At 48.8% G+C, this 24,496-nt stretch overlaps 2 protein-coding genes across 2 annotated transcripts; both read left to right on the forward strand.

Annotated features, from left to right (window-relative positions):
* The first annotated feature begins 5,230 nt into the window (after window positions 1–5,230).
* Window positions 5,231–11,749, forward strand: LOC127028377 (keratin, type II cytoskeletal 5-like). Its single transcript, XM_050914085.1, has 9 exons — window positions 5,231–5,866; window positions 6,478–6,692; window positions 8,433–8,493; window positions 8,996–9,091; window positions 9,390–9,554; window positions 10,097–10,222; window positions 10,715–10,935; window positions 11,291–11,325; window positions 11,451–11,749. The coding sequence occupies exons 1-9, from the start codon at window positions 5,282–5,284 to the stop codon at window positions 11,747–11,749; spliced, it is 1,803 nt and encodes a 600-aa protein (XP_050770042.1). The 5' UTR covers window positions 5,231–5,281.
* Window positions 11,750–19,475: 7,726 nt separating this feature from the next.
* Window positions 19,476–23,963, forward strand: LOC127028379 (keratin, type II cytoskeletal 75-like). The gene is made up of 9 exons (XM_050914087.1): window positions 19,476–19,979; window positions 21,010–21,224; window positions 21,771–21,831; window positions 22,028–22,123; window positions 22,368–22,532; window positions 22,751–22,876; window positions 23,124–23,344; window positions 23,627–23,658; window positions 23,767–23,963. The coding sequence occupies exons 1-9, from the start codon at window positions 19,476–19,478 to the stop codon at window positions 23,961–23,963; spliced, it is 1,617 nt and encodes a 538-aa protein (XP_050770044.1).
* The last annotated feature ends 533 nt before the right edge of the window (window positions 23,964–24,496 follow it).

The following is a 24,496-nucleotide window of genomic DNA, read 5'->3' on the forward strand; positions in this document are numbered from 1 at the left end:
AACCAACATCAGACCCTCCCCCAAACCATCACTCCCACATTGCTCCTGCATTACCCCTGTATCGCTCCTGCACACCGTCCCCTCCACCCACCTCTGTCCCGGCTCCTCGCACCATAGCTCTTAAGCATTTGGATCACAGTTCAAGAAAAGCGGCGGAGCACATGTTAACCAGATCTCTCAAAGTACCTGAAACAGGATTAGAAGGAAAACACGGGCCTAAGTGATTTTCTGAATGGGGAATTGTTTTTTTGTTTTTTTGTTTGCTTTTAATGAGGCTGAGCAGCTTGTTTGTAATTGTGGCTAGCTGACAGCCATCAGCTAAGACAGATCAAATAGCAGTGAAGACGCAAAAACTTGCGTTTTTAGCTCAGTTCTGGCCCACAGAAGCCCAGGGATGGGCTGGGAACTTGGCTTCAGTTCAGCCTGCTTTGCCTTCACCGCTGGGATGAACCAAACTCACTCCTTCCAGTTCAGAAATTCATCTTTATCAGAGATGTGGGTTATTTTTCTGCTATGTAGAAATACCCCAGGAGGTTGCTGAAAGATCCCAGGCAGTGGTTTGCAAGCGTGGGGCCCCTCTTAAAATATCTCTTATTATGGGAGCACAGAGCCCATTAGGAGCCACTTCTGAGTCACTCAAGTGTGACGGAAAATCCCTCTTTTTCCCCATTCACTGCCGAGCTTCGAAAAACATGTTTCTTCCAGATGTGCTGAGCATTGCAGCTGTGTGAAGTCAGGCACACGAGCCTGGCCAGTGGTTCCGAGCGTAATATTAGGAAAGCAATCTGAGATACCTCCATCTGAAAAGTACCACCCACAGGGATGCGGATTCAACTTGCAACAAGCTTCTCTAAAAGGAAGCCCAAACGACTCTCCCATTCCCGTCCTTTCTCCTCCTAAATGAAAGTTTGCCCACAGTGGCACTTTACACGTAATCTCGTGGGTGTATTTTGTCAGAGGAGCCATCAGTGGCTGATCCAAAGCATATGGAAAAGGGCTTGTTTTCTAAATTATAGGATTTTTTTAATTCTAAATAATAACTGAGGCAGAGAGTTCTTCAAAAGCAAGACTGGGGTGTGCAGTTAAATTGGGCTGCTGTCCTGTCTCATGCAAGATTTTGTTGGAATGGCTTAAAAAAATGCCACAATCATCCAACAGTCCAAGTCTCGCTGACTTTCCCCACTCTCTTGGTAGCAGCAGTCAAGGTGAAAGTCTGAGACAGTGAAAATTACACTGAAAAAACTGCCTGAAGGGCCATGTCCATGCTGCTCCTGGGCGTATTTCAGCATCTCCACTATGTGTGGGTTTCTCTGCCAAAAGACAGACATTTGGTAAACTGAAAAGTGCAGTCAGGTTTCAGCCCAGCACATGGGAAATGAGGCAATCGGCAGCAGGAGCCCAAAGGCACACCAGTGCCCAAAATCTACCTTCCCCTTTCTGATGGAATTTACCCCTCTAGCCTTCCACTACGTCTTTTTCTTTTTGTGAAAGTACCATTAAAAAAGAAAATTGCAGCTTTTTATACTTCAATGATAGTGATATGATGCTGTGTTTTCCTTCCTCTCTCTTTTTGGAATGTGTCCAATAAAACTGAATTGTAATTTATTTGTTCCTATATCTTTTTATTCTAAAACAGAACCAGTAGCATGAAATATTCCCAACCTTCAGCAGAGTGAGCTGGAGGGGGCTTTTGCTTTACTTTGGGGAAAAAGTTTCAAAATACTGATAAAATTATAATGAAAAGCTTGAAATCAGTTGTCCCAAAACAAATTGGAGAATCGGAGAAAAGAGGAGGAGGAGGAGAGCGGGGGGTTTAACCATTAAGTGACCAAAAAAATTAATCACTGTTCATTTCTTAACATACGATTAGGGTTAATTCAAAAGCCTTTCTTCCATGGAAGGCAGGGTTTTGTACAGCTCTGCTAGCTTGGGCAAAACCCCAGCATTTAAATTTTGCTTTCTTAAAAAGATGTAGCAAAACCAAGTATATACAGGGCTCTGGGGGAGGATTTTATCAGGCTGATCTAGACTGAGGATGTGTTTCGGTGAGCTGGAGCAGAGCAACTCACCAACCGATGCAGGTATTTTGGTCAGCCGTCATTGCAAAAGGAGAATAAAAAAGGGGAGAAAAACCCCTCAGAAAACACTCACACCTTATTGCATTTCAAAGAGTCAGACGCTTCGCTCTTCCCTGACCTCTCAACGTCCCGGCTTTACATAACTCGGCGCAGCAAATGGAAAAGAGCAAGCAAGTACACGCCAGCCCAGCAGGTTTGCAGGAGACGCTCACAACCGCTCCAGCAAAACCTCACTGAAACCCAGATGCACCGAAACACGGGAGTATCAAATCTCCCTTCACCCAGAAAATCAAAGGAGCCGCAGTAAGAAAGACTGAAGTCCGGGGACAAAACCCAACTCCTCCGTCCCTGCTGTTGCAGAGGATGCTGCAGACAGACAGGCCAAAAATTAGTGAAGGTTAAAAATAAACTCTGAGTCACCTCGATTTCTGTACTTACCTGTGCGAATGCTGAATTACACAGCACGGGTGTGAGGAATTAATACAGCTAATGACAACCTAACCTTAACTAACCTTAAAAGTTTTGAATGTCTTTCTTCCAGCCTGCGCTGAACAAAAACAGCAAATAACAGAGTCCAAAAGTGGTGCTCACAGGCAGCTGAGCTCCTGCAAACATCTCAGCCGGCCCCGTTCCTCCTCCCTTTGCTCTGCATCCCCAGCCCACCCGCCACCCCCAGCAGTGCCCTCACCCTCCAGGCAACCCCTCTGCAGCAAATCCTGCCTCCCAAATTGACCTCCTCTCTGCAGGCAACCTTCCTGTCTGAGGGGGCAAACACAGCCCCCCCGCAGCCCTGAGCAGCTTCAGGAGGACAGTGCATGTGAGCGACACAAGCCAAGCAAGGAAACTGTGTGGGACAGAGATTCTGCAAGAATTTTCCTTGTTTTGGTGCCTAAACCATCATTTGCTTTACTCTTCCAAATCCTTTGTAATATTCCACTTAATTACCATTGTCTGCAGCAACAGGCTTTCCTAGAAGAGCTGGGGAGATAATGACTGCCTTCAACATGAATCCTTTCTCCTTGCTTTAATTAAAACATTTGCAGCCTGTGCTCTGGTTCCCAGGTGTGACTTTGCATAGCTCTTTGGAAGTCAAAGGCAGGCTCCCTGCCTGGCCCCCGTCCACAGGATCCGGCACACATGTGCCAATTCACATCTGCAGGCTTAGGAAAGCAAATCTCCATACCTCTGCCATGCTTGTAACAGAATTTATTTATTTTCAATATCAGCATAACCCCAGCGGTGTTATTATCGAGGTTACCTGCCGCTGTGCATCACCTGTGAAATGGGGGTTCGTTGCTTCTGGACGTGCGAGCGTGGGTGCAGTTTTCCCTGCGAAACTCTGCGTTTCCAGCACCGGGGAGGTTCCCATGTCTCCACTCCCAAGGCGAGAGCACCCCCTTGCTACCGCCCAGCCGTCTCCCTTTCAGCGGGAGGGTGCCTTGCAACAGCCCGTCCAACGATCGGCTTCCCGATAGCTCGCCCGAAGGCGCTGCGGGTGCCGGTGACTCACGCTGTTGGCAATGAGCAGCGACAGGATTGCTTGCAGGAGATGATAGTTGTGAGCGCTGGCTTTTTCTGATTGCAATAAGAAAAAAAACCCAATACAAAACAAAACAAAAAAACCCCCCTTCTGCTCAGGTTCTTTCAAGTTCCCAGACAGAGAAAACGGCAGTTGGAAACACATCAAGAGAAACAAGCTATGAGATGCAGCAGATACCCTTAAGCCGCTCATTTTGGATTAAGCTCCTGTACTTACTGCTCACGTAGCCGATTTCGAGAATCTTTTTGATTTAGCTGCTCGGGGTTTCATCTCTCTGCCCTGCACTATTATTTTATCTGACACATAACATGACCGAGGTGGGCAGCCCTCGCAGCACAAGGATGCGGCTGGGCAGAATCCAGTTTGCAGAAGTATTTTGGGTGGGAGGGAGGGGATATCTTCTCCTGTAGCCTGTGTCCAGCTCCTCATGGACACATGAGAAGGGGTCCCCAGCTCTCCTGCCTTTACACCGTCCTAAAGCACGACCCAGCCTCATCATGGGGATTGAAGCTCCTGGGCGAGGGTTCACCCAAGAGCCAAAGATCAAGAGGCAAAGGCTATTTCAGAAAAATTTTCCGACTGAATGATCTCAGCAGAGTGAAGAAGGGGGTGGGAGGGAGCTGGAAGAAAAGCGGGTGAATTCCCCTTCACAGAACGTCTTGGAGAGCCAGCAATGACGTGGAAACTGCTGGATAAATACAGCAGGGCGGAAAAAAAGTGATAAAAACACCACTTCACAAGGGAGCTTTTCAACCCTGAGCCTGACAAGGAGATTCAAAAGAAGAGCAATCCTTTCAAGCATCTTTTTAATAACTATTTTATAAGTCTCGTAGTACTATTTAATGTAATTTGAAGTTATTTTGGAAAAGGGATTTACTTGCTGTCTTGCAAAGCCATGCTAACTAATTTCTCAGTTTCCTCTGCAATGAGGGGAGACAATTTTTTGGTAAGATCCCAGAAAATACTGCCACAAGACAACTTCCACTCAGCTCATCTCTGCAAGCCCGTGACCATTTAGATCCCTTTTCCGAAAGAAATCAAAACAGCTGCGCTGATAAGTAAAACCACCTTCAGCCCCAGCTTTCCCAAGCCGACAACGGGACATGCACGTCCAGTCCCAGAGCCGGCAGCCTTGGAAAAGCCCCTATTGATGCTGCTGTTTGCTGTGCAACGTGTCAAACCCTAAACTTCACCTTGCAAAAGCCTCAGTGCAAGGAACCTTACTCAAGGGAGTGAGCCCTTGGCTCGCCTAAGGAAAACCGGCTCCCAGGGTCTCGGGAGAATCGTGTTGCATCCTGCCCCTGAGCACAGACCTCAGCGAGTCGTCCCATTCAATTCTAATTTCATGACTCAGAGCGGCAGGCTTTGGTAGAGGGGGGAGCTCCCTCACTCCGTTACTTTCTTGCCTGCAAACAATGCATTTTTCAGCGCCTCGCCGTAGCCTAGGTGTGTTTGACAAGGCAAGTTGCTGCAAGGCACGTCAAGTTCTGAATTCCCGTGCCAAGTTTTCCAAGCAGATAAAAGAGGAGGCTCCCAAGCTCTCCCATCACAGGGGTTTCTGTCTCCATTGCCCTCTGCTCTTTTCCTGCCGCGCAGCTTTTATTCACCAGCCTTTTTTTTTCCCCCTCTCCTGCTCTTTGCATTTCCAATTGAACAAGCCACCATGAGTCGGATCTCTTTCAGATCATCTACTGGAGGGGGCATGAGGGGCTTTAGCTCAGGCTCTGCTATCGTAGGAGGTGGCAGTGGTACCAGAAGCAGTTTTAGCTCCGTCTCTGTCTCCAGAGTTGGAGGAGGAAGAGCCGGAGGTGGAGGAGGCTTTGGAGCTGGTGGTGGCTTCGGCAGCAGAAGTCTCTATAACCTAGGTGGAAGCAAAAGAATTTCCTACAGCTCGGTCGGTGGAGGTCTACGGAGTGGAGCCGGTGGTGGATACGGCTTTGGTGGAGGCGCTGGCTTTGGTCTTGGCTATGGTGGTGGAGCAGGCGCTGGTTTTGGCTTAGGAGGAGCTGGTGGTGGTGGCGGCTATGGGCTGGGCAGTGGATTTGGGCTGGGAGGTCCCGGATTTGGTGGTCGAGGTGGCCCCGGGTTCCCTGTTTGCCCACCTGGTGGCATCCAAGAAGTGACTGTCAACCAGAGCCTCCTGGCACCCCTCAAGCTGGATATCGACCCGGAAATCCAGAAGGTGCGAACACAGGAGCGGGAGCAGATCAAGACCCTGAACAACAAATTTGCCTCCTTCATCGACAAGGTGAGAGTTTGGTCTTAAACATCAAACCATGCATATTATCAGTTGCCTTGGGAAAAAACAACAGGAAGAAACTTCAGTTGGATTTAGGGGCTTGCCTGAACTAATCCCAGTCAACAAACAGTGTGGGCTTGGCTGAAAACTAAGTACTGTCTTATGTTTCCTCTTCGCAAGGATGAGTTTTTAAGCGCCTTTTATTTTATTGAAAAAGTAAATCCCCCTCCACCCTGTAAAAAACATCCTGGGGGCTGGATGGATCTTCTACTGGTTGTAAAATGGCAAAGCTCTACACAACTCAAGGGGATAACACCAGTTTAAACCAGTAAGGTGGGCTGAGCATCTAGTGGGGGGAGAAACACCTAAAGTTGCAAATACAGGTGTTTGGCCTGCTTAATAGCTCTTGAAAAATCTCACCGAACATCTTAGCTGCTTTTGATACTTTGGAGAATCTGGTGCCCTAAATTAGGAAGATCCTAATAATTTCCCCCCGACTGTCCCAGCGTCTCTTCGCTTTTTCTTTCTGTGTTGAATGATCCCTCCTTTTCCTGGCAACGCATTTTTTTGTGCATTGTTCACATGGGCTTCAGCATGCGCCTGTTTTTGTTTCTCCCTAGGTGCGCTTTTTGGAGCAGCAAAACAAAGTGCTGGAGACCAAGTGGAGCCTCCTCCAAGAGCAAGGTCACACAGTCACCAGGAAGTCCCTTGAGCCCCTTTTTGAAGCCTACATCAACAACCTCAGACGGCAGCTAGACAGTCTTGTGGGAGAGAGGGGACGGTTGGACTCTGAACTGAGGAACATGCAGGACATGGTGGAAGACTTTAAGAACAAGTAAGAAATTGTGCTCTGTAGCATAAATGATTAACAGACGGGAAAATCAGGGCAGGCAGTTCACGCTCGCTGGTGCACACCTTGTGTTTGCACTGGGTTCCTCTTCCAGTTTGCAAAATGAACATATAAAACTTGGTCTCAGAATTACCTCTAGTTATGTTAGATTTCTTACGCGCAGGATCAGCGTTTAGCACAGAATTCATGCACTTGTGGGAAGCTGCTCCAGTGCAACGAAGGTCACGGACTGATCCCTTGAGTCTCCCAAAATAATACACCTGGAGACCGAAAAACGCGTAACTCATGAGTATAACGGACATGCAAAAAGGGAATGAAACATAGCCATAAACTGCCAGCTCCAAAATCCCCCATTTCTCTTTTTGCAAAGGAAATCCCAGCCTCTCCAGAGGGCCCCAGGCGACCTGCGTGCGCTCGGCCCTGCTCAGCTCCGATCACGTGAAAGACGCTCAGCTCTTTTCTCTGACCGTTGTCAAAGAAAATGATTTCCCTGGGGAGGCAATTAATCCCATCCTGAGATAAGGTGTCCAGCGGAGGTGGGATGAATCATCTTAAGGACATGCCAGTCGGCATCTGCTGACTATAAGGGATATTTAGGCGGTTTTTTTTAGGCGAGGCTGTTCATTATTAGTTGGCTGTCGTCTGGCGAGAATAATCTCTCCCTTATTCAACCAGATCCGGCCAAGTGCAAATTTGAGAAAAACACCCTGAAGGCCTGAAATATGTTTATATTAGATAGTTAAGCATGTGAAGAGACAGATTTTTTTGGGGGGGGGACAGGGAGACGGCACTTAGAGCTGACAGGAAGGACTGACACAGCTTCTGGTATGTTGTACTTGGGTGCGTTTCAGGTCTCGATATGTATTATAGGCTTTTAGAAATACTGATCAGGCCAAAAATGACAGATGATATTGTCTGGATTTCGGAGCTACTGCCTGGGAAAGAGAACACATTTTATTTCAAGTCTAGAGTTGGTTCCCAGTCCACTGGCTAATTTCCACTTCTTCCCATGTTTGCTCGGAGATCCATCTGCATGGATATCTCTGCCAATATTAGTTAGAGGACTGGCACGAACCTGCCTTTAAAATCCAGGTCTTTGCCTCAAGAGCCTACATGTTTTGTCTACTTTCTAGCTAAGCCCTGCCCTGATTATCTGATGAGAGGATGTTGCTCAGAGCCATAAAAAGTTCCACAGAAACATAGTCTGAGGCATAATGATCTGCTCTTGCACAACCACGGCTAAAGAATCACAGACTTTTTTTTAATTAAATGCTGCAGCGGGTTATTCAGAGTCATTAGCATTATTATAATATCAAATATCAAATTGTTACATTATTATATATTTGTAGGCATTGCAATGCAGCTTCTTTGAAAGCCTTTTGCATAACTTTGCTTTGGGCAAAGGTCACCAAGAATACCTGTTCCTGCTTCCTACCGAAACGGGCTCTGATCCTGCACACATTTACGTATGATGAGCTTGATTTTAAGGGTAGCGATTAAAATCTATTAATTTTAGCTGGGACTACTCGCACCACGGAGTCTCGCAGGTTCAGAATCAGTAATCATTTGCTCTGCATCTGCTCTGGACTGTAAAGAGGTGGGAGTAAGGAATATATCCGTGAGCCACAACTAATGATTTGGGACTGGAGTGGTCCCATCTCTGCTTCCCATGCTGGCTTTGCTCTTCATTTCCACCAAAACCCTCTCACTTTTTTATCCTAACAGATATGAAGATGAGATCAACCGGCGCACTGGTGCAGAGAATGAGTTCGTGGTCCTCAAGAAGGTGAGTGAACTGGGAGTTATGGGATGGACAATGAAATTAACTCGGCATGCACAGAGTTCAGGCAAAGCTGATGGGAGCTGGGGTCCTCCAACCTCACGGCTGGGTCAGGCTATGATGTTGGCACGTCTAGGAGTAAGTATGGTCTGGGTCCTCCTGAGGCCATGAATGGGCACAACCTCCATGCTGATGGAGCTGCCCTGTTTTCTGTAGATAGCTCCTCCGGTTGCAGTTGCAAACCATCTGGCCTCTTGTGGTTCAGTTCAATTCTGTCTCTGGTCACATCCCCGTGAGTCAGAGCTTTGCCTTCTGCCCAAGAACCCGGTTCTGGCTCACAGTAAATGTCCAACATTACATTAAAAAAACCCAACCTTGATCATCATAGCAATATAAAAACAAGCCTAAAGAATAACAGACCTGGAAGCAAGAGAGATGGTCCCACTGGTGTCCTGAAGCCCCTTTGGCTTGTGGTTTCATCAGAAGTCTTTGGTTTTCTTTTCTTTAGGATGTGGATGGTGCTTATATGAACAAGGTCGAGCTGCAGGCCAAAGCAGATGCACTGGCAGATGAAATTAACTTCCTGAGAGCTCTCTACGAAGCGGTAAGCAGTCAGCCCTCCCTGCGACAGCATCCTCCACGGCTCCCTGCCGTACAGCTCTCCATGCCCCGGAGCTCCGGCCACCATGCTCAGTGCTGTACAGCAGTAAAAGAGAAGGTGGTCACTGCCTTTTTGAAATTATAATGCAAGCATAAGATAGAAGAGCGTAGATAGTTAGAGACAGAGCAGGGGGAAACGCAAGAAAATGGCTCAGCGGAGAGGGCTCCCAAGCCACCTCTTGTCTGCATGGTTTCCACCCCAGATACCAGACCATTAACTTCATTTTTTGTGTCTTCTGCAGGAACTGTCCCAGATGCAGCAGCAAGTATCCGACACCTCTGTGGTCCTGTCCATGGACAACAACCGTAACTTGGACCTCAACAGCATCATTGCAGAAGTCAAAGCGCAGTACGAGGACATCGCCAACCGGAGCCGGGCTGAGGCTGAGGCTTGGTACCAAAACAAGGTGGGTAACCAGAACGACAGACCGATTTCTGTGATTCACGTGGCATCACACTAGCTGATGGGAGGCAGGACTAACAGAGGAAGGATCACAGCATTACACCAGAGATTAATTTATTTTCTATGCATATTGCAATAGGCTCTTGTGTACAGATCCCCAGTGTTTGCTTATGGACCACTACTCTTGACCAGCCTTATATTCCTTGCGGTGAAACCAAGGGACAAGATGCTTAAATGCCTTGACCCTGGCCTCACAAGGAGTCACTGGTAGATCTGGCCTTAGACACAGAGCCCTCCTCTTTCCCTTCCAGGTTCTTAACAGTAGGTGACAACCCATAGGTGCTCTATGCAATGCAATAGTTGCTGCTTTAGCATATATTGATAACTAAGGGCAAATACTGTTATTCCACGGGCAGGTTGCTCAGAGGAATGTTGTCCCCCACCCTTAACCTGCATCCAGACCTGCACTTTGTGCCCTGAAGTCCTCTCACCCTTCTCCGAGCCCCGTGGTGCCTAACCAGCGCTCTCCTCCTTTCTATGTATCAGTACGAGGAACTCCAGGTCTCTGCCGGGCGGCACGGTGACGACCTGCGTAACACCAAGATAGAAATTTCAGAGATCAACCGGATGGTCCAGAGGCTGCGGAACGAGATCGAGAGCGTGAAGAAACAGGTAGGAGGGGGATGCTCCTGCAGAGCAGCTGCTGCATGGTGGAGGGCAGGCGGGAGGTGATGGTGGCCAGGCACGGCAGAAAGAGACAGCTCCTGGCATTGGAGCAGGGCTGGAAGGCCAGGCTTTCCCCCCTGCATTAAAGCTGGCATGGCCACCTCTGTCTTTGCCCACCAGAGAAGGTCCTTCAGTGCAAGGATGTGCTGTGATAGCCACTTTCTTGCTGGGGAAGCAACTTGTGAGCTACTAAGTTACCCCAGCAAAGGTGTGTAGCAAAGCAGAGAGATGTAGATGTCTCTCCTTTTCTTGGGGGACAGGATTATGGCTGCAGCTCCCCAGTCACCCACCCTATGACACCTTCCTAACGGCCCATCAGGAGCTCTCAGTGCTCTCTCCTGAGAGCCACCAGCCAGTATCTACAATACCATAGCAATACTCAGGAGAGCAGTTTGGGGTAGCCCAAGTTAAACAACTACCTGTTCTCCTTGCTCTCAGTGTGCCAACCTCCAAGCAGCCATCACCGAGGCGGAGGAGCGTGGGGAGCTGGCCCTCAAGGATGCCAAAGCCAAACTGGCCGAGCTGGAAGACGCTCTGCAGAAGGCCAAGGCAGACCTGGCCCGGCAGCTGCGCGAGTACCAGGAGCTCATGAACGTCAAGCTGGCCCTGGACATCGAGATCGCGACCTACAGGAAGCTGCTGGAAGGAGAGGAGAGCAGGTGAGGACAAGCACAGGGACCTGTTGTGTGCTGCTCTTCAGAGCAGGGCGCATCTCCTTGGGCTCAAAGAGACAGCTCACCCCAAGGGGCTGGAGCACCAAGAGATGTAAAACAAGGGCAGAGAGGGATATTTTAAATTGTGAGCTTTGTAGGAAAAGGTTAGTTTCTCCAGCTCTTGGCACCTGATGCGCTAATAAAAATGAGCATTGTCACCTTTCACCTGTGATACAGACATACTCCACCAGAGGATACTCCCTACTGAAGGCCACAAAAGTCTAATTAGATGGTCCCAGTGGCTAACGTTACATCTTGTCTGTGCTTTAGCATTATTGCTTACTTTCCCCTTTCCCAACAGGCTTGCCGGAGAGGGAGTCGGAGCCGTGAGCGTCTGTAAGTATCTCCCCTCCTTCCACCCCTGCTCGCTCACCCCCTGCCGCAGGGGCGATGGTGCTGGTCCCCCCACCTTGGGGAGCCGGCAGGACCCTAAAGCGGGTGTGCACTGTGTCTCCCTGCAGCCGTGGTCAGCAGCTCGACTGGGGTGGGCTACGGCAGCGGCGGCGGCAGCTGCCTGGGCATGGGCGGAGGTCTCGGCATGGGAGGCGGCGGCGGCGGCGGCTACAGCCTGAGCAGCGTTGGCGGCGGCGGTGGCAGCTACAGCATGAGCAGCACTGGCGGCTTCGGAGGCGGGAGCGGAGGGTTCGGCGGCGGCGGCAGCACCTTCAGCTCCGGGAGCAGCCGAGGTATCAGCTCCAGCACGGGAGGCAGCGTGAGGATCGTTTCCAAGACCACCACTAGCAAAAAGACCATCAGATAAGGATGACGAGCACGGGGCCCCCCTGCGCGGACGACGGTGTGTTTCCTGCCTTCCGAAAGCAAGCACTGCCCTACGAATCAATGGTGTAAATAGCTGCGCTAGACCCTCTCCTTCCTCCGTCCTTCACCCTCCACTTTTGGGGCAGCGGGGGGAGACCAGGACCCCACCGCAAGAATCCGGAGCACCTTTGGCTAAAGCACAGGTTGTAACAGGTCACCGACAGGGCTTTGGAGAGCCGTCATGGACCCCGGCGGTGGCCCTCTTTCAGCACAGTCCTTGTTCTCCCCTTGTTCTCCCCCTGGCGTCATGCATTTAAAGCGAAGTGGAAGCACTTTGCTGAACGGGGACAGCCGCGCTCGGCCATGCACATTCGTTTCACTCCTCCTAAAACAAGGGTGACAGCCTTGCGAAACCACAGTCCCGGGTCCTCAGCAACGAAAACAGCTCCAAGATGCTCTAAAAGCCTCTGCCCACAACACGTGTTACAACCTCCAAATGTTTTGTCTGCAACTAAAGATTTTTTCCAGCCCCTTCTGTTCTCAGGCTCCTGTGGGAAAGGTTATTGCTTTCTGTGTATATGAATTGCCACACTGATTTCTAACTCCTTGTCCTCATGGCTACAGCCCCTTCACTTCCAGGCCTACCATACTGTATGGTCCAATAAAGAGCATGTGTCATTTTTAAAATCTGCTGCTTTTTGGCTTTTCTTCTCTGCTGATCTGAGTATTGATGCGTGCTGTGCCCCAGCTGCAGTGGGGACTCTTTGTCAGCAGCTCATGAGAAAGGATCGTTGCCTTGAGGAAACAAAACTCAGGTTTACGACTCAGGCTCTGGGACAGGCTGGGGAGGGTGGAAAGGAGGGTGGGATGGATGGAGAACTGAGGCACAGGGAGGAAAAGCTGCCTCAGGGCTGAGCCAAAAGCTGGATGAATCCCACTGCGGTGGTTAACTTCAAAGCCGCCTGTTCTGCCCGTCACTGCAGGAGTCAGAAAGCACAGGGGAGTGGGAAAAGGAGGGTGATTCCCAAAGGTTTAGCTGGGATTCGTGAGTTAGCACATGCAGAGCATGGCTCAGCCCGGCCATTAGTTAACAGCAGTAAATCTTATGGCAGAGGAGCCCAGCTCTGGCATCAACACCACGACAAGGACGCAGCGAGAACGGCATCAAACAGGGAGGGGAACGGAGCAGCCGAACATCACCCTAACCAGAAAGAGCAACTGGAGGAAGGGCAGCACTAGCAAAGAGGGGTGGACATGGGGCGAAGCGCCCAATATCTGCACATGCAGTGTTTGCACATCGAGGTTTCCCTAGCACACGCAAGCTCCTCTGGAAGGGCTGTTTCGGGGCCTCAGCTTCATTTTGAATGAACCTGGAGGTCTTCCAAGGTGCCCACAGCACCCGGACTCCCAATTCCCATCCAGCCCCCCCGGGGAGGTTTCAAAGACCTGCCTGGACTGAGGGTTTCAGCCAGACTCCTGCGCTGTTCCCGGGCTCCCTCCTGTGGCTCCGTGGGCATCCCCTGGCTCTGGCACCCTGCGAGGCTGTAGGGCCAGGCGCAAATCCTGGCAGCAGCAACTGGGAAGCACGGTGCGAGGTGGGAACCCCAAAGGCAGGAGCTGGAGCATGAACCAAGGGTGAGGAAAGGGGCCAGGGCAGGAGGGGAGCAGACCCGCAGCCCATTGGGGATGCTGGTCCCAAAAGGAGACTGGTTGGTGTCCACCAACCCACCCCTCATCCCCTGCAAACTCCAACTGGGGGTGCACCCAGGCAGGACCCCAGGGAGTGAGAGGAGAGGGGGGCATCAACCACGTCTGCAAGGCAAAAGCACCTCATGCACAGCATGCCGGAGCGCTCGCCGCAGGGAAATACCTCCGAGCTCCTGAATCAATGGGACCCTGCACCCCATCACACTGCGCAGAGGTGTGCAAGCACCGGACAACCCAGCATGGTGTCTCCAGCAGGTGGGGCCCAGAGCACCAGAAAGGCACGCTGCCGCCCTGCAAGGGCTGGAAGCCCTGAGAGTCCTCCGGTGGGGCTGGGGGGGGGCTCACACCCACGAGTCTCCCCTCCAGCGCATGGGAAGGGGCAAGGAAATGATGGCTTTGGAAAGTTGGGGCAGCCCGTTTGCACCAGAGGAGGCTTTGTGAAGGGTGAATGGGTTGGGTTTCATTCATTTAACAGTTTGCATCAGTTTTCAAGCATCTGACCATGTTTCTTAGACTGTTTTAGGGAAATAAAGTGAAGCTTGCAAAGCAGAGGCATTTGTAACAGGCAGGGCATCCCAGCTGGGCTATTGTTGCTAAACTATATTCTGTTGTGGGCTGTTTTTTTTTTAATTATTAAAAATGTCAAATATAAGTTTGTTTTGTTTTTTTAACAGAAGTGTGCACAAGACGTTGCTGTGCCATCAGCCGCATCAACACGTGGGCCACCAACAACGCTGAACCCTCCATGAAACGTGTTTGTGAGCCGCGCTGCCAAGCCCTTACCCATCCCCGCAGTACCTGGGCACCTCTGCAGCCTCCGTCAGTCGGGTGCCACAGACTGCTGTCGGGTCCTTCTCCTGCGGTCTCACGGTGAGGATGCTACCAAGGCAAAAAAAAGCACTGAGCAGCTATCGGTCTCTTTTCTGTTTCCACGGGAAGTGTTTTAAGAGCCCACCTTGGCACCTCTTCTCTGAGAAAGCAGACAGCAGATGCAAAAAGTCATCTTCTAGTTACCTTCTTCTGATTTGCAGAGACCTGGAAAACTCACATATTCAAGTCAAACTTGACAAGTAATTTTAGCTGGCAACTTAAACATTAGGTGAAATATTTTTTTAAAACCAACATTTACTTTCAACGTTTCCTATGGGAATGACCCTGTCTCTGGAATGCTGAAACATCTCCCCTTAACATTTCCCAAACGCAACTTTGCAGCTTTTTGACTCAAAAGCTGAATTTTCATCAAAGAAAATTATTTTGTTTTAATTTGCAAATGGTTTACACAGCCTGCAAATGAAATAAGACATGAAATGGCTGCAGGGAAGGTAACACAGGACGCAGCAAAACCAGCAGTGGAACAATATTCCCAGCTACCATCTGCAAGGCATGTTCAGTCTGAGTGTTCCTATTTAAACAGAGCAGCAATATCCCGCTGCCCAGAGCGCTTGGGGATCGGAGTCCGGCTGCATGCAATGCCAAGCGCCGCGGGACAGCAGCGAGGACCTCCGGGCTCACGTGCAGTGCCACATAGCACTGCATGGTAAATAAACATGAGGCCCCATAAAGTTGGTGCACCGTGACTGGATACACTTTCCAGGACACATGAATAATCCTTGTTTATCTTACCGGCTCTGAGAATAGCATTGTGCGGATCCAGTTTGTTTTAACAGGGAGAAATTAAACTTCACACAAGTGCTATGGCTGTTTGCAAGGAAACTCGAACCAGGAGCAGCGCTCGGTGCAGGATGGAGCTGAGGGACATGCCACGTGCAGGCACCGAGCTGACCTGAAATAATGGGACTTTCCAGCAACACTGCTTCCAGGGCTTGGTTTTGTTTATCGGGAGAAAAGATGTACCCCGGGGGCATGAGAAAGGATGAGATGCTACAATACTGCTGCGATAACCTTCAGCGTTGAAAGATCTTGCTTTCCATGTGGAGCTCGGTGGAGATCACAGCCCCAGCAGCCCTACTCAGGGATTAAAGATAGGCTCAGAAAGCATTACAACGCAGTTTGGGATATTTAGGTTTCTTCGGGTACTGCCACCTAAGCACCAGTGTGGCATGCAGAATAGGATAAAGGAGGTATCAGCTAATACCCACCTAAGGTCAGAGACTCTTTCAAGGTGCAACAAGCCACAGGGGAAACGAGACCTCCTCGCTCTGTATAAAGCATCTGGCAACAACAGCAATAATGAAGGCAAACTTATTCCAAAACCCTGGGCTGCATCGGTGTCTCTGTGCTAGCCCAGAAAACAATTATCTGGAGAAAGCAGGTCACACCTACACTTCAAAGTCATCTCGTAGTTATAGCTGACTGGCCTCCAGATACTGCTGGGAACAGGCTCAAAGGACTGCAACACCCATCACGGGGCAACACCTATGGGAAAGCTTCTGAGGAGTTCATCCTAATTCATCCCTTCAGGAAATGAGATTCATGGACACTCGCCTCCCGCTCAGGAGGTCTCTCAGAGGTGCCCGTCCCCGCAGCACAGGGATGCTGTGAGTTGCGTGGTCCCCCGTGGAAAAAGCTCAGGGTGACCAGCAGGACTTCATTAACTTGGGATGAAATAGTAAATTATGGTCAAAATGAGTAGGGTTTGAATTTAGGTTAGTAGCCCAAGTTTAACCCAAAGGCTTTAATTTAAGCAATTACCCTAAATTACAGCCTTGACTTTACTGATAATTAAACTGAGATTAGGTAGCACAGGTGAACCAACCCAAGTTAGTAAGACATGCTCTTATTTTACAAATATATGTATTTTTGCAAACAAAACACACTGAGGCACTTCTAAAAATTTCAGCCGTGTCTGAGAAAGGGCATCCATCATCAGACGAAGGCTTCCGAGGCAGGTGCTGGAGAGGAGCAGTGGTGCAGAGAGATGGAGAGGAGGTGATGAAAAGCTGTTGGAGGTATCCCCTGTTCACTGGCCGAGTACACAGAAAACGGTTCAAATTTCTCACTAAAGGAGCTAGAGTTGCCTTTATTGCCCTGATAGAGTCAGAACTCACTTTCCTAATCTCAAAGGAGAGTTATTACCTTGATATCAGCATGATGCCAGAACCAAACTCAGCCAAGACTTTACTCCCAGGTTTACAGCATGGTGTAAAGGGATCTCCTGCCTCTTGGTCTGGGACTTGCACCCACTGCTGCCTGCTCCCTCTGCTCAGCCTGGTAGGAAGAAATGAGGAGCGGAAGAGAAGAAAAAGGCTTTGGAGCCTGCTCAACCTCGCAGACGGCCTCTGCCACGTCAGGGGGGCTCTCACCCGGCGGGACCTGCCCAAACACAGCTCCCTTTGTTTGATTAGGAGGAAAAACTACAGAGCAGCTTGAGTAAGCACAAGCATTATCCTCTGGTGGAGGAGAAAAAGTCCGTATCAGAGCAAGCTATCTGCATCAGAGCAGCAAATTCATTACGTGCCTGGAGCTGCAGGGTGCACGGGAGACACTCCCCCAGGAGCTACCTGGAAACCCTGTGTTTCATCAACAGAGCAGGGTGGGGGCCCCCCTTGCCATCACCCCATACCCCAAACCTGTAGCTACAGCTCCTTGTGCTCACAGTTCTGCCTTTTGTAATTACCTCTCAAATTCCTTCCAGATGAGTGACAACCGCATCACCTCCACCCTAGTGCAAATGTGAAATGGAAAGAAATTAATTTCTTTTTACTTGGTTGGAGGAGCTGTATTATTACTATTATTAACAATGGACTCCAACGCAGTTGGCGTATTCTTTAGCCAAAAAAGACAAGTTTCATATGTAAAAGGAGCCTGAGGGGAAAAAGGAAAGTACTGACGCATCACGCTGTTAGTAACCAAGGGTGGGTTTCAGCCTGGCTAACCCTGCACACTCTGAGTCAGCCATCTGGTCTACCCATGTAGTGTTGGTGAAGGTGGAAAGCCATCTTCAGGGGCCTCTCCATCCATCTGCCTTAGGACGGGAGAGTCTGCCATTTGGCGGTGATCCCCACTGAACACACAAGAATACAGAACAGCTTTCAGACAGTCAGAGTTATGTGAGATGGATAGCACCCGAGAGAGCAATTCCCAAAGGAGCCATAGGCATTTAAGAAGGCTGGCAACTTGCATCTGCCTTTGAATATCTCGCTCTCTGGGACTTGCATCTAAATAACCCAAGCACGCTGTGTGTGGGGGAAATCAATCTCATGCATTCACGTCATGACATCTGTCAAATGGTGGGCAAAACCCTAAGGCTGATCAATAATCCACTGCCTTTCAGATGCAGACTTGTTCGTTTAAATCCATTTACTTCCAGTTCCCATGGGTGCAAACGTGCAGACAGTCAGACCAATGAGACAGCCCCGCTGGGCAAAAATTGCAGGATTAAGCCCTTCCTTGCAATAAAAGCTCAGTCTTGTAATAGACACCAAAATAAACTGACAACTGCTATTTATTCCCCCCTTCATTTAAAAACTCAATTACAAACGCAATCCATCTGAAAGAAAGCAGCTGGGGAAACAACGGGGACACAAAGTATTTCTGGGAGTTTCCTTTACCGAGCTACCTTGCAAGACAGGGGCAGATCGAAGCACAACACCCCTCCACCGTGGTGATTCCTCAATATGACGTTATTCCTGTACTGCAGCCAGCAGCTGCTCAGACTCGCAGACGACACGAGGGGAAGCTGTTCGGGGGGGATGCGTTTGCAAGTTCACCCTCTTGTATAAATAAATTATGTATGAATCATCTTTTCCTGAACAACCCGAAACGCAATGAGGGCCAGAAACACTTGCCGTCTCTCAAGATGAATTATTTTTCACATTTTTCTATTCGACTTGTTACTCAAACTGCCTGCCATGCTAAATGCAAAGCAAAGGGCTGCGTTGGTACCTGTGGCTGAGAAAGGAAAGATCTGGGATGTCTTACTGTGTCCAGATTGCTGTGGATCTGGGCAGAGGGAATCCTGTAGAGCACTTTCCTAGTGGATTCAAGCAGGCAGGATCACACTTTCAGATATGCAGTGCTGAAAGAGCTGATTAAATCTTTGGGAAACTACGTCGTGTTTATAAACTGTGAGTTGGGAACAGCCCCAGAGCACTCCATTTCCATAGAGCCAGTGGATTCAAAGCAGCTCCCATTCCCACAATCTTTCCTCCTCTTTTTTTTTTTTTGGTTTGTTTGTTTGCTTCCATCCTGCTAACATACCGAAGTCCAAATCTTCAAAGCCGAGGTACTAGCACAACTATTTGTGACAGAGCTCAATGGCAGCTGTCAAAATCCACACATGAACAAAAGACTGTGTCAAAACGTTTCATTTTCATTCCTGTATTTTTTTTAGTGACAGAAGAGCAAGTCTGCAGAAGCAGGATTTTCAGAAGAGATCAGCTCAGGGAGCTGAGCCTTTATAGGGATGGAAGCAAAACTATTTCTGCAGATATATTGTGGTGGCATAGAGGGGACCACGCGGTACATATCACAAAAACCCAGGACAGAACAATTTACTGCAGGGCTTGCTGTAAAACACTGCTCTGCCCGACACAGATCCCTTTCCTAAAACAGAAATGACTGTAACTTTTCAAAGCCCTGCTTGTGAATAGAAAAGGGGTGAAAGCAATCCCGAGGGATGAAGTTTTCAAATGAGAGAGGTGTTGAGTGACAAGCATTTTGAACGGTGTTTTCCTCCCTGTGCCCAACGTGACTCACTGCAACTTTCAAACGCTTTGATATGGCAAAGAGTCTGGCCGTCTACAAAGACGGCAGAAGGCGACAGTTATTCCCAAACAATACCACTGTTGCTCAGAACCTGGCTATATTATTTCAGAAGGGCGTGTGTGCGGAGTGAGTTCACTCTCCAGAATGCTGTTGGACATGCCAAGCCTAATTAATCAGAAAGATGATCCACCTCATCAAACCCATCCCAGTCTCATACATGCATAAAAGGGCTCTCCTGAGCCCGTGGAGAGCACAGGTTCATCTTTCTCCTTTCCCTCCTACTCCTTGCTCCAGGCCAGCACCTTTGCTCCTTTATTCTTGCTGTAGCATCCATCCCAATCCAAAAGCCAGCAATGTCTCGCCAGTCCACCGTGAGGATTCAGAGGGGAAGAAGTGGCTTCAGCGCTGCTTCGGCCATCGTCCCAAACACCTGCCGCACCAGCTTCAGTTCATGCTCCGTCACCCGGGTCGGAAACTGCAATGCTGGCAGTGGGTTTGCTAGGGTTGGTGGTGGCTTTGGAAGCAAAAGCCTCTACAATGTTGGTGGATGCAAGAGGATCTCTGTGGCTGGAAGGGGTGGTAGCTTCTATGGATCTGCAGGTTTTGGTGGTGGCGCTGGTAGCGTGTACGGTGGTGGCTTTGGCATGCCAGCTAACCTTGGCTATGGATATGGTGCATTTGGTGGTGGCATGGGTGGCCCTGGATTCCCAGCTGGGGGCATCCACGAAGTCTCCATCAACCAGAGCCTTCTGAAACCTCTCAACTTGGAGATTGACCCCAGCATCCAAAGGATCCGAAAGGAGGAGAAGGAACAAATCAAAACCCTCAACAACAAATTTGCCTCCTTCATTGACAAGGTGAGACATGAGCTTCCCTAAATATCTTGTCCTGATTTTTTTTGATGGGGACTCTTTTCTTAGCTGTTTTATGAGCACATAAGCTGATCAAAAAGGAACAGAAGTGAGGAATGAGACTGGAAGATGCCCAGTCCCCGGAAACTCCAGGGAATGGTACCTGCTACACAGTGGTTGCTATGAATTAATCATCCAGTATTCAAGGTCCTCCTCATTTGCTGCTTGACATCTCATAGGCAGTGGAGAAAGAAAGCTCTAGAAGACAACCTCATCCTTCTGGAGATGTTGGGCTCTCTCCATTGAGCATTATAGGAGCCTTGATAACAGTTTTTTAGATGGTTCAAGTGAGATGCAAGCAACCCATCTAAAATGACCAAGAAAGGAATCACATGAATTGGCACTAGGGAGAAGTAAGCTTCTCATTGCTTGTATTTCCTCAAAGGCGTTTAAAGCTATCACTGCAACAGTACCAGCATGTTTGGACTGTTAGTTCAAAATAGTAAAATCTGATCTGACAGTGTCTGTCCACTTCATTTCCTTGTTAACTGTATTAGATGCACAAGAGCATCTGCTTGATTACTGCTCTGGTTGAGCAGCTCCTCTTTGGTTTCAAGGAAAATGCTACATTATTTTGGAGCTTTTGTGGGGCAGGAGAGCTATACTGAGGGGAAGGAGAAATGGCACTTTACTACTGTTTTCTTAATAAGAGTGCAAACCCTGTTTTGCTCCTTATCTGATTTTGCATGCACTCTTCACACAAAATGCAGGCACCTTGTCTCGATTTAGCAAAGCAATGAAGGGGAAGCATGGTGCAAGAAAAACGTAGTCATTCCGGAGTTTGTGTGCAATACCGAGCAGGGTCCCTGCAGTCAAACAGCAAATTCCTTCTTCTACCAGATGAGAATTTGGCTATGAAAACCAGCTGGAAAGAATACTTCACCACCTCAGCTAGTACTGAGGTCCCACATTTGCAAGGAAAGCTCTCCATAATCTCTGCTCTTTCAAAACATCTTCAGGATATTTCTGCTTGCAGGTCCGATTCCTCGAGCAACAAAATAAAGTGCTGGAAACCAAGTGGAACCTGCTTCAGGAGCAGGGGATGAAAACAGTTAGGAACAACTTGGAGCCGCTTTTTGAGACTTACATCAACAACCTCAGGATGCAGCTGAACGGTTTGCTGAGCGACAAGGGAAGGCTGGAGGGAGAGCTCATCAACACACAGTACCTGGTTGAGGATTTCAAGAAGAAGTAAGTCTATTGAGCTAGTGGTCTACTTACCAGGGCAGGTACAGCCTTTCTCCATTCAACATCCTTAAGCCAACTGGGGGATCCAGGAGAGTCCGGGGCACAGGAATTCCCGACAGCGAAGGTTGTGACATTTTCTCAAGATAAACGGTAACAGAGTAACAGATCCAAATACACAAACATTTAGGGAATAACTCAGAATATGATCAAAGACTTATTAACTAAATTACCTACTGAGAAAAAAAAAAAAATTACATGGTAGGTCTGAGAGTTTCAGGACAGCATGCTTAATTTGCTTAAGACAGGCAGAAGGAGTATGACTAATGGCCAGAAATAGGAAAAAAAGAACAGATTCTTTAAAATTTTTTTGATGTACTTGTTTTAACTAGTTTAGCCTAGGAACATGCTCATGGTCTCTTATTCAGATGCTCTGTAGGAGGAAAGAACATTATATGCAAAATGCTCTTAAGGAAGTTCATTCCAGCAAACCGAAATCACCTCCGTCTGTTACTTGCCTAAACAAATGCTCCTTCTGCTTCCCTCCATTAGGTATGAAGATGAAATCAACAGGCGTACAGTTGCAGAGAATGAATTTGTGACACTCAAGAAGGTGAGAGCAAATTACAGAATACCATCTGATGACTATTAGTAGAGCTCTAATCACCTATTCATTCACAAATCCATCCATTCATATTCCAAGAGCTTTTTTTACGGTTTCTTCCCTGGACTGTTATTGCCGAGATATGCGTGTTCCTGACTTGCTAGTAAGAGTTTAAAACGCATTACCTAAATCTCTCGTCCTCCAGGATGTAGATGCTGCCTATATGAACAAGGTGGAACTACAAGCCAAGGTAGATGCGCTGACTGAAGAAATTAATTTCCTGAGAGCCCTCTACGAAGCAGTGAGTACACCTCCCAAGACATTTCAACCCTCTGTTCAGAGCTTCCCTCCCTCCTTTCCTCTGAAAGCCTGTAATTTCTTCCCGTAGGAGATGCTAAATCCTTTACCTCTTTAGAGTTATACCAACCGTCTTAGCTGTTTAGATAACAATCTGTAGCCTCTCCCAGGTCTGCACGCTCATCTGAAAGGATGAAAAGGCATCTCTCACGTGAATTAGCTCACCTAATCCCCTGTGCACTTTGCAGGAGCTGTCTCAGATGCAGACACAGATCTCCGACACCTCTGTCGTTCTCACCATGGACAACAACCGAAACCTGGACCTGGACAGCATCATCTCGGAGGTCAAAGCGCAGTACGAGGACATCGCCAACAGAAGCCGGGCTGAAGCAGAGTCCTGGTACCAAACCAAGGTGAAGAAACTGGGGGTTTCCGTGCTGTTATCTTCATGTCTTGTCTTGAACAGATAAAGACCGACTCTTCCAAGAAAACCTTCTCAAATGCTGCATCTTGCACAGCAGCACTCCAGCTGCTAGTCTGGGCTCGAGGAGGGACCCATGCTTTCAGGCACCTGGGTTACTCCAAAAACAATGGATTTTACCTTGACTGGTTGTTCCTCTCTCTGTGACAGTACGAAGAGCTGCAGGCTACGGCAGGCAGGCACGGGGACGACCTCCGTAACACCAAGCAGGAGATCTCTGAGCTCAACCGCCACGTCCAGCGGCTGCGGTCTGAAATCGACAGCGTGAAGAAACAGGTAAAGGGCAGCAAACCCCACACTTTTAACCAATTTACCCCCTGACTTGCAAGGGAGAGGAAGGAAAACGTCAGCGGCAAGCTAGGCAAGTTCTGCTCAGTTTGATCCTTTTTCTCTCAAAAAAGAGAACTGTCACTAAAAATGGTTAAGCTGATGGTGCTGGAATAAGACCTTGTGATTTCAGAGCAGATAAAGAACAAGTCTAGGTCTTGTATGGGGAATTTGACTGGGGGATTCTCTTCTGTAGTGCGCAAATCTGAAAGCAGCCATCGCGGACGCGGAGGAGCGTGGGGAGCTGGCCCTCAAAGATGCCAAAGCCAAACTGGCCGAGCTGGAAGATGCTCTGCAACAGGCCAAGGCAGACCTGGCCCGGCAGCTGCGCGAGTACCAGGAGCTCATGAACGTCAAGCTGGCCCTGGACATCGAGATCGCGACCTACAGGAAGCTGCTGGAGGGCGAGGAGTGCAGGTGGGTGGGAAACAAAAGCCTCCTAGTCCTGATGTTGGAGGAGCAAAGCAATGCGAGCACTGGAGGTGCTCAGCATTTCTGAAATGCTAAACAGGGCGTTAGGGGGTGGGGAGGGGGGAACATCGTCCTAGCTAATGGAAATAATATTGCGGGAAGCATCCCCGAATTATGCCAAGTTTTATTTTTCTCCCCAAAGGTCTCTAGGAAATGTACCCTATGTTTTGCCCCCACTATCAACAGACTTCTTATCCTCTTACCTCTTTGTGTTCTGTCCCCTAACAGGCTGGCTGGAGATGGCGTCCCGGTGAATATCTGTAAGTCTCTCAAACATATGCAATTACCTTATCTAAGCATTAGTGTGTTTCTGCACCAAGAAGCCAATGCCCAGAGAAACTGAAAGCTTTTCCTTCTCCTTCTTGCAGCCGTGACCAGAACAACTGTGGGAACGGGGTACGGAGGAGGAAGCAACCTCAGCATGGGAGGGGGAATCTGCAATATGGGGAGCAGCTTCAGCTGTGGAAGCGGTCCTGGGGTTAGCAGCACTACCATCGGAGGTGGCAGCAGCTCCAGCGTGAAGTTCGTCTCAACCTCCTCCACCAGAAGAAGTTACAGAAGCTAAAAGTTTCCTTTCAGATGCTTTCACTCGCCAGAAAACACCTTAACACTGGTCCTTTACTAAAGCATAGTTGGGGTCAACAGAATGAGGGCCACCTAAACCCTATGTCTTGTCACACAGGAGCCTCACTTTAGGAACTCTCTCTCAGCTGTGTCGTCTAGCACGCGTCGTGTAGGGCTCTGCTATTGAACATGAGTCCAACTGTTTTAAATTTGCAACTTGCTTGTTACAGCTCAGCATTTTTTGGCCGGATTTTGTATATAAAATGTGTCCCATGACTGTTTGTCTCTCTTCACTTTCTGGTGTTTGTCTAATAAAAATGCATATGTAATTTATTCTATTTTGTGGACCTTTTAATTAAAGACATGGAACAGCAAATGCAAATGCAGATAACAAGCACTTTTCCTAGGGCCCTGCCCAGTTAAAGGCTCAGATTTTTGCTCCTCGTTCACATTTCCTGAATCCCTCCATTAGCAGCCGAAACACACAGGCACAGCGTAGCACCAAAGGGAGGTTTGCCGTTGATTTCAATGTTC

Source organism: Gymnogyps californianus, unplaced genomic scaffold (genome assembly GCF_018139145.2).
Source record: "Gymnogyps californianus isolate 813 unplaced genomic scaffold, ASM1813914v2 HiC_scaffold_32, whole genome shotgun sequence".
Taxonomy (NCBI): domain Eukaryota; kingdom Metazoa; phylum Chordata; class Aves; order Accipitriformes; family Cathartidae; genus Gymnogyps; species Gymnogyps californianus.